We start from the raw sequence: 10,750 nt of genomic DNA on the forward strand, positions 1-10,750 counted from the left end.
GCTGTAGTATGTGTTCTCTCAGGAAACACCGACCTGTTGACGGTATTCCACAGAAACCAGAATTTTAAACTGGCGTTATCTCGTATGGCCTATATAACGTACGTAAAACATCCTGCAAGCTGATTTCAGGCAAATACCGCTACGTGTATATCATAATATTTCATAGATAAAGTGACGAAACACAAAGACGTTTTTACTGTAAGAGGAAGTGGAATAGTTTAAGAAAATATCTAAAAAAAATTATAATTGTGAAAAGGATAAGATTTATGTCTCTTTATTATAACTGTAACAAAATATATGAATAATAATTAATGGTGTTGTCGTGTTACGTTACATTCATTATACGAATTTTAGGAAATTAGCAATAAGGAAATAAACTTATATGAATTACTTTTAACAACAAGGCTCGGACCTTTATATAATACGCTATTTTAATATACAAAGCAAATATGGTTGGTTACGAGTTGGCCAATTTATTTATTTTCCTGTGTGATAGTAATACTTCAATTCTTGAAAAATGTAGGGACGTATACTGTAGAATCATATCTTTCCGTGGTATTCAATTTTCGTGATTTTTCAAAAATCATTATTTCGTGAACATTTGATTTCGTGGATAAATAAATAAATAAACAGACTGATTTTAACAGTTCGTGGACGTAGAAACCAACGAAAAAGTCCGGAAAAAGAACGACTTCGCAGTGATTTGTATCATGCGCCCGTGTCCTATATTTTACATACTGCCAAGAAAAAGTTCGATCGAATTGTTCAATAAGCGGATTCTGTCGGCTGTTATAGCGAGTAAAATCTAAAGAATAGTTAGACAGTAACCAGACTATTCACGTCCTGATTTATTTATATTATTGTCAAACTTAAACACTGGTCAGTAACGTGACAGGAATAAACGTGAACCTGAGACACGTGCATCTAATACCACGTGATTGTTGTGGTAATCGAATTCCATTCATTGTCTACATGTGGTCACCTGGTAACCATGGATTGCAGACAATATTTCCAGAAGGTAGAGAAATAGCTGGCCTCTTGTTAAAAACAAACACCGATCGGGGTGATGTCAAACAATTGTTGGCAAAATTCCAGTATATCTCGGTACAGACATAAACAAGTGCATTGTGTATTAGTTTACAACTGCAGTACAGTCCTGATCATTACTATACATATTTTTGGTTGGCATTTGTCCAAATTTCATCAGTCCGGGCCTAGCACCAGTGAAATTTCATTAGTCTAACGTCTGGTGACGAGGACGGAGGAACTTGGACCTTAGCTGCGAGAAACACGAACAGACAATTGATAGACAATAAGCATCCAAAATGATCGCGGTAGCGAAATTATTTCTGTCGTTTCCATGTCTCAATAAGATTGTGAAAAAACCCTTTGCCCTGAAGCGGATCCCAAATCTATCGCTTCGAGCAATTTGTAACGACTACTATCATACAGAGTCATTTTAAGCCTCAGCATGCAGCCGTTATGGTGATCCAGATTCCCTATTCTAAATAAATATTGTCTAGCATTATCAAAACTTATCTGCGCTCCATACAACAGAGATAGCGTATGAATTCCAGCCTACACCACATTCTTCCTCCATCAAAATTATTAAGGGCAACAACTCTTGACGGACAAAAATATCTTAGAATTAAATAAATTGTGACCGGTGCCTCCTGGGACATAAGAACATGACTAAAAGACTGACTGGGGATTGGAATACGAAATATTATGTCCACTCTGGTAGCTGTTACCTTAACCTAAAGTTAATTCTTAAACATAATACTACAAGTCAACACTTCACCTCAGACTATTCCGGTCGGGTCATATACGTGCACGCGACATAAAGTGATATATGTCATATCTGTATTATCTACCTGGATTATTGGACAGGCCTTGTGGTCAGGGCCACTTTTGACGAAATGTTTGTTTACAATACCTGATAAACAATTATTGTGAAATATCGTGGATACGTGTCAGGTTTGAGACAGACAAAATAACTGAAGGACCTCGTGATGAACATAAATACATCATTTGGATGATAACGGAGATCACAGTGCGAGATCACGGATTGGTAACATTGATAATGCGATTTAGTCATTGAAGAGATAAAAAATTATGTTGACTCATTTTAGTGAAGAGTGTTCGTTCATCGATATCAATTACAGACAGTAAACAAATATACGGGGAAAAAAACAAGAAGAAAAAAACTTTATCTAAGTTTGTAATCTACGACAATTTTTTTTCTAAATATCATAAACACTTCAGAATAAAGACAAATAGTTTATGGCAATAACATGCATTATTTTTTTCCCTTCAATAACGTATAACACAATAAACATTGGCCGTACTGGTATTCAGACTGTCTACTCCGGAAGCACGCAAGGATGTGTCGTTGTAGTTATGGGTACAAATTAGCATTAAAATGTATGTCATTATCATTTACACTGCGTTAAAATATATTCCCATTACAACAGAAGGTCACCTTGAATAACAACCAGAGTCAAACCAGTATTATAATATATATGTCTAATTCTAACTTGACAAGTTAATCAAAGTCAGATAAAAACAAATGAATGAAACAAATTATTGCCTAAAATATTTTTGTGATTTCTTGAATATTTTCTGTACGTGATTTACGACAATACATGTACAAGTCTGAAATGTATGTTCTTAAAACGATTTATGTTTTTATAATGTAGAGACTTACAAACTCAACCAAAATTTTACTTTTGACAAACTGGCATTGTCATAATGCTTTATCTTCTCTACCTTTCCGGTATCTGTTGACATTTTCATGTTGCCGTCGTCTGTCGCGTTAGCTAAAAGTTGTAACATCAGAGACAGCTATTTGGAATGCGTAATGATAATCATAGATCGTCTCTTCTACTATAATGTTTACGATTTCAACGAAAAATACCGACAGCCGATTGAAAGGTGAAAGTGTCAACAGCCGATGGAAAAAAGAAAACGTCGACAGACGACGGAAAGATGGAAATGTCGAGAGACGACAAAAAGATGAAGATGGAGATATTGATAGATGACGAAAAGATGAAGGTATCGATAGACGACGGAAAGATGAATATACCGGCAGACGACGGAAAGATGAAGCTGCCGATAGACGACGGAAAGACGAAGATGCCGACAGACAACGGAAAGATGGAGATATCGACTGACGACGAAAAGATGGAAATGTCGAGAGACGACAAAAAGATGAAGATGGAGATATTGATAGATGACGAAAAGATGGAGGTATCGATAGACGACGGAAAGATGAATATACCGGCAGACGACGGAAAGATGAAGATCCCGACAGACGACGGAAAGATGAAGCTGCCGATAGACAACGGAAAGATGAAGATGCCGACAGACGCCAGAAAGTTGGAGATATCGACTGACGACGAAAAGATGAAGATGCCGACAGACGCCAGAAAGATGGAGATATCGACAGACGACGGAAAGATGAAGATCCCGACAGACGACGGAAAGATGGAGATATACAACATTACTTGATAAATGTTTAAATGTTTTTAAAAACACCATCATGCTGAATAGTTGACAAATCTTCTCCGCAGAAAATTCGTATCGGAAGCTTGACATTTTCAGAAGAAAGAAGAGTCATAGAATTTCACCACGTGAACGTCGATTACCGACTTTGTTCATCAGAGCTAAACTATATGATGGGAAAGAAACCATATATTGCATTCAAACGTAACGTGTATGGAATTGGATACCGCGACCAAATATATCGGAGCCTCTGTAAAACACATAAACCGGAGGCCGGTCTTAAGCAACCGTAGTTAATGAGACGAATTTAAGCGATCCAAATTCTATAAACCTAAGCTTAACGTTATATATAGCTTCAGGAAAGGGGTCACGGAAATGCCAGTGGTAAAAACACTCATGTTAGTAGTTAACTAACATTCTTGTCGAGTTCAACCGATTAAACTATACTGTTTGTTTATTCATGTCACGCGGACTTAATGTATATAGGATATATACATATCTACATCAGGCAGTTATGTACGTTGTTATCATTATGTACGTTGTTTATAATTAAAAAAAATACTACGTTAAAAAGTAACGTTGTTTTACAGTTCTGTAAACATCCGTAGCTAGTGACCAATTTATTGAACAACATATGGAAGGACCGACGCGCACGTTCTAGATGAATTGGCTCAGGTAAGATGCCTTGCCAAAGGACGTAACAACACAAAGTCGGGGACCCGTAATCAACAATCTCTACCATAAACGATACAACATATATAACATATGCTTAATGCGTTTCCTTGATATTTGAAACATCAAAATCTATTTGGAATGTTTTTTTTAATCAAGAAAGTCTGTAACCACCTTTTAAGGAAAACGAATCAAGTTAATAAAGTAATATTATTGATACATTGTTTATTGATATGATTGAAATATGTATATATATATATATATAGTTACAGTAGATTGTAAAAACGTATTGGAGGCGGAGGGGGCATATTATATCAGGCTTAAGCGTGTTCTCTCGTAAATGAAGCTATTTACCTTTTCATCTGTGACTCGGGTGTAACTAGTGCATGGCGAAATGACTACAAAACAACTTTATAGGAATACATTATAACACCAAACCAACTGTTATGATAGTCTGTACTACCATATATATCTACCTGGTTATAAAGATGCATTGGTGTAATAACCCCCATTATTATAACGTCATGGATATTATGACGTCATAAGGAGCTTTAGAATGCGACTAATATTGTAAATTTAGATTGTGTAAGTCTTATCAAAGATCTCTGATTTCTGCAAACGTATTGATTTTTCCGATATAGCTTTGATGTATGGAGACTGAAATAGATACCGGACACATGATCCACTATCTAAGCGGTACGGCAGCGCTGGCTTAATTAGTACATGTTTCTTGACAGCCATTTATAACTATATGAGAAGCATACACCCACAAGCTGTGCACATCCTATTCTGCTTACAAACCATATTGCACTCGAGTGGTTTCTGACAGATAAAAATTACTTCCAAAAATTCTGTATAATTAAAAACCTCCAAATTTCCTCCTTTCCTATCAAAACATATTTAATGCTAACACATCATTTTTCACTAGTCCCTGATAACACTGTATACGTTATGAAAACTACGGGCCTATCAAGCCTAGAATATGTTTCGAATTTACTCTTACCTCCGTCGTGTTCCGATCTCCTATGTAGGACAAGAGGGGGACTAATAACAAAAATTTCTCGGGCAATGTGTATTTACATAACACACTCACGTGTTCTAAACTGTGATCTAGATCTAGGTTAATATGTCAAAGTCATAGCGACCTGACACACCCCCAACTTCAGCCAATCAAAACGCACCATTGCGAGGGCGTTGTCAGGTCTTTATGAAACTCGCTCGGCTCAGTCAACAACTTGACACAAAAGGAAACGAGAAAAAATGTTCATTTCCTCCAGTAACAGCTTTACGAAATCAAGTCAATAATTTCCAAACAAAATCAAACTATTCCAGCTGTGTCCTTAGGTGTCTAATTCAATGCAATATTTTGTAATTGGACTGTATTATGTTAAGTCGAGTTTTCCCCCCTCTTCTGACCGTTATACTGAGATTTGACATTTGTAGGAGTTGTCTCCCTTTGTTTAAAAGACGAGGCACTATTAACTGTAATAATATACGAAGACACGACATCATTAAGGGCGCTTTCGCGTAAGCAGTTGAAATGGTTGGATCCGATGAACCTGCGAGAAAAACGCCAGGTACAGATCGGGATCGAGGCTAGACTGCGGAACCAGCCGTATCTGTTAGAAACTGATTTGCTCAATATCGATATTTTTCTTAATTTCAGCAAAAAAAGTAGGGTCGGCGCACTCACATATTTCCAGAAATAGAGTATCTTAATTTAAGTTAATTGAATTATGCATGACAGTGCATTTTAAGTTTTACAAGCGCGTTCGCGTATAGTGGAATAATTCCAGACCACCTGAACCGTTTCAACCGGGTTACGCGAATGCAGTCATACTCACAGACAGATTTTTGCTCACGCAAGCATGTGTATACAGTTGTATGTTACATTAAATGAAAGTAATTTTAACGTTTGGCCCTTAATAGGAGAAAGTCTTCAAAATTAACTCACAAGTCACTAATACTATGTACCTAACGAGCTCCTAATATAGCTCTCAGGTCCCTAATGTTATGTATCTCACGAGCCCCTAATATAGCTCACAGGTCCCTAATGCTATGTATCTCACGAGCCCCTAATATAGTTCACAGGTCCCGAATGCTATGTACCTAACGAGTCCCTTATATAGCTCACAGGTCCCTAATGCTATGTATCTCACGAGCCCCTAATATAGCTCACAGGTCCCTAATGCTATGTATCTCACGAGCCCCTAATATAGCTCACAGGTCCCTAATGCCATGTATCTCACGAACCCCTAATATAGCTCACAGGTCCCTAATGCTATGTATCTCACGAGTCCCTAATATAGCTCACAGGTCCCTAATGCTATGTACCTAACGAGCCCCTAATATAGCTCACAGGTCCCTAATGCCATGTATCTCACGAGCCCCTAATATAGCTCACAGGTCCCTAATGCCATGTATCTCACGAGTCCCTAATATAGCTCACAGGTCCCTAATGCCATGTACCTAACGAGTTCCTAATATAGCTCACAGGTCCCTAATGCTATGTACCTAACGAGTCCCTAATATAGCTCACAGGTCCCTAATGCCATGTATCTCACGAGCCCCTAATATAGCTCACAGGTCCCTAATGCTATGTATCTCACGAGTCCCTTATATAGCTCACAGGTCCTTAATGCTATGTATCTCACGAGCCCTTAATATAGCTCACAGGTCCCTAATGCTATGTATCTCAAGAGCCCCTAATATAGCTCACAGGTCCCTAATGCTATGTATCTCACGAGTCCCTAATATAGCTCACAGGTCCCTAATGCTATGTATCTCACGAGTCCCTAATATAGCTCACAGGTCCCTAATGCTATGTATCTCACGAGTCCCCTAATATAGCTCACAGGTCCCTAATGCTATGTATCTCACGAGCCCCTAATATAGCTCACAGGTCCCTAATGCTATGCCCTTAATATCTCACACTAATGCTATGTCAAGAGCCCCTAATATAGCTCACAGGTCCCTAATGCTATGTATCTCACGAGCCCCTAATATAGCTCACAGGTCCCTAATGCTATGTATCTCAAGAGCCCCTAATATAGCTCACAGGTCCCTAATGCTATGTCCCTTATATAGCTCACAGGTCCCTAATGCTATGCCTCTAATATAGCTCACAGGTCCCTAATGCTATGTATCTCTAATATAGCTCACAGGTCCCTAATGCTATGTATCTCACGAGCCCCTAATATAGCTCACAGGTCCCTAATGCCATGTATCTCACGAGCCCCTAATATAGCTCACAGGTCCCTAATGCTATGTACCTAACGAGTCCCTAATATAGCTCACATGTCACTAATGCCATGTATCTCACGAGCCCCTAATATAGCTCACAGGTCCCTAATGCTATGTATCTCATGAGTCCATAATATAGCTCACAGGTGCCTAATGCTATGTCACTTACCAATTCAAACGTTGGTGAGCGCACAGAATTGGTTAAAGTCAAAGAAAGGAAGATTGCTGTGCCGTTTTATTGTTCATTTAGTGATATCACTTGCACCAACTGGATTCAGACGGGATGCACGCGGGGCGAGCCTCTTCTAAAATTATATCCTCGTCTATCGGAACTTTTAACTGACAATATCTGATACATAAAATCTGGGACACTAACAAATAATAATAAACATTCGAGGTCCAGACTAAATTTCTTACAAACCTATAAATACCGGTGTACCCCAAGGTTCAGTCCTTGGGCCACTCTTCTTCTTAATGTACATAAATGATATTTCTTGCGAACTTGTCTAGACTTTTCGCTGATGATACATCCCTCTCTTATTCCTCTAGTAATTTAAATCAAATTGAATCCGCAGCAAGATCTGATCTCCGAAAACTTGAAACTTGGTCTAAAGATTGGCTGATGTCCTTCAATCCCATAAAAACCGAAGCCCTTATCATTTCAAATCTTCAACTTCCTTTTGTCCCCTCTTTCATTTTCGACAACATACCTATCAAAATCACCAATCAGCATAAACACTTAGGTGTTATTATTTCTAACGACGGTAAATGGAACCTACATGTAGATTATATTGTTAGTAAAATCTCAAAATATATTGCAACCCTAAGTAAATTAAAACTCATATTGAATAGACATAATTTAGAGAAATTATTCTTAACTTATATCCGACCACTTCTTGAATATGCATGTGAGGTATGTGGCAACTGTAGTGAAACAAATTCCCTGTCATTAGAAAAAATCCAATTAGAAGCTGCCAGAATAGTCACAGGTTTACCTATTTACACAAAAATAGATTTTCTATATAGAGAAACAGGATAGTTACCTCTTTCAAAAAGAAGAGAAGCCAGGAAGCTCTCCCTCTTTTACTCGATAGTTAACAACTTGGCACCTGATTTCCTTATTGATTTATTACCTGATATTGTTGGTAACTTAGTCCCCTATAATTTAAGACGAGCCCATTTAATGAGAGATCAACAATTCCGTTTACAAATATCTCATAATTCTTTTTTTCCTTCTGCAACTAATCTTTGGAACAACCTGAACAATGATATTAGAAATTCACCCACTTTAAATTCCTTCAAGCTAAATCTTAAAAAATCTATGTCTGTGAATAGTACTCTCCACAAGCAATTTATTAGTTATGGCTCCAGAAAATTAAATATCATCCACTGTCGTCTCCGAAACCGTGCAAGTCCACTCTATTATGATCTTTTTAGGGCTAATCTTGTAAATTCACCAGAGTGTCAATGTGGGCACCCGTGTGAAGATTCTTATCATCTTTTTTTAAATTGTCCTTTATATGCTGATCAACGTAGAGCACTATACCAAGAATTAATATGGTATGACGGTATTGTTAATGTAAATATTCTTTGCAATGGTGACTCTAATATCTCTGTGGATGATAACCTTAAAATGGCCAAATCGGTCCAAACATTCCTAGGAAGGTCAGGAAGATTCACTTAAATTCTCTCTCCTCTCTTCCCCCCCCTTTTTTTTCTCTCCCATTCTACATCCCTCTTTCTATTTCTCTTTCCCTATGCCATACCCTGTTCTTATCTCTCTGTCTCTTTCTTTATTTTTTGTCCACTTATACATTTTACATAAAAATGACTATTATAATAGTTTCATGTCACCACGTGATCATATTTATGTAAATGTTTATGTGTATGTTGTAGGAGAAGTCATTCATAAGTTGGTAAAACTTACTGACTAATCCTATTGTCAATGTCATTGTCAATAAAATATGTTTAAACCAAATTTCTTTTTCGTGGCACACTCTACCAAGAACGGGATACTTTGTAGGCTGCTGAACGTTCGTCCATGTAAAGGGGTAGATATTTATGTTAGAATCTTGTCTAAAATCGAAAGAATTGATACTTATACATCCAATGTACAAGTGAATACTTACTGGATGCATTATGGAACAATAGATTTAATATGTTATTCAACAAACCACGACTGTGTCTCCTTTTCGTTGCTATTTGTATTGATTCTATAACCAACCAACAAAACCAGCACTTTTATTAGTAAGTTGAAATAGGTCTTGAAAGTGCAAACATGCATTGACCTAGCCGTGACAATGCATTAAAACGCTGATTAAAACTCAAAGAAAATCTTAGTGATAGATTCATTTTTCATTACTCTGTAGATACATGTGAAACATGTAGAGAGAGAGAGAGAGAGACAGAGAGAGAGACAGAGAGAGACAGAGACAGAGAGAGAGAGAGAGAGAGAGAGAGAGGGACAGATAGACAGACAGATGTTGATTTTGATGATGGTTGTGGAATATCATCTGTGTTATATCATATTTATTTACTTATTGTTCTCGTCTTATTTCGATCTCCTCTAACACCAGTCTTGTATTGAAGTGTCAGTTAGAGAGATCCCCTTAGCCAACCTAAAAATATAACAACAAGAATCAGAGATCGGAATAAAATCTGGCCAGTGCTGAAACAGAACTTCATAATACTGCATGGATGTACGGAAAGCGCAAGTGGGGAAAAATCACTATAAATGGATGTCCATTTATCAATTTATGGATATCCATATATAATTCTAATACACACGATATGTATTTATGGATATCAATAATTCTGTTTCATTTATGAATATGAAAGAGTAATTCAATTAAAAATTCAAAATTCATTTATGGATATTCATACATTATCCCTTTTTCGTATCCATAAATCATTTATTAATATCCATAAATGAATTATGGACAATAGCAGATCTCCAGGGGGCGCACACATCCCCTCTTGATTTGTATGTCAGTGGAGGCTCAGCATTTTATCAAATGCACTTGCATTGCATGCTCAATGCGTTTCCACATCTGCTTACGTCACGCCTCTTCTAGCTTTCGGTCTCTCCAACTATTCGTTCTGCTGCTGGGCGTCGGTGCAAGTGGGTGTACGTATTTACTGTTGTCAAATAAAAACTGGTTAGGTTGACAATGGTGCAGTTGTGATGTTGTGTATTTTTCGTATGCGCATGTGCGTCTGTTTTCCATGCTGACTGTAGGATTTCGCGTCGGTGCATTAAAACGAAAATAATTATGAACTTTGTCCCGAGTTTCATTTCCTCGCCACACCGATATGTAAATTACCAAAGAAG

General features: G+C 37.4%; 1 protein-coding gene across 1 annotated transcript; it reads left to right on the top strand.

Annotated features, from left to right (window-relative positions):
* Positions 1–2,988: 2,988 nt before the first annotated feature.
* LOC132554602 (high mobility group nucleosome-binding domain-containing protein 5-like) lies at positions 2,989–3,510 on the top strand. The gene has a single exon (XM_060218925.1). The coding sequence runs from the start codon at positions 2,989–2,991 to the stop codon at positions 3,508–3,510; it is 522 nt and encodes a 173-aa protein (XP_060074908.1).
* Positions 3,511–10,750: the final 7,240 nt, after the last annotated feature.

This window comes from Ylistrum balloti, unplaced genomic scaffold, assembly GCF_031769215.1.
Source record: "Ylistrum balloti isolate Yb309-2 unplaced genomic scaffold, AGI_CSIRO_Ybal_v1 Utg370418, whole genome shotgun sequence".
NCBI classification, from domain to species: domain Eukaryota; kingdom Metazoa; phylum Mollusca; class Bivalvia; order Pectinida; family Pectinidae; genus Ylistrum; species Ylistrum balloti.

Bases quoted from the DNA above. Each gene is read 5' to 3' on its own strand.
- LOC132554602 (XM_060218925.1), top strand. From the start codon at position 2,989: ATGGAAATGTCGAGAGACGACAAAAAGATGAAGATGGAGATATTGATA.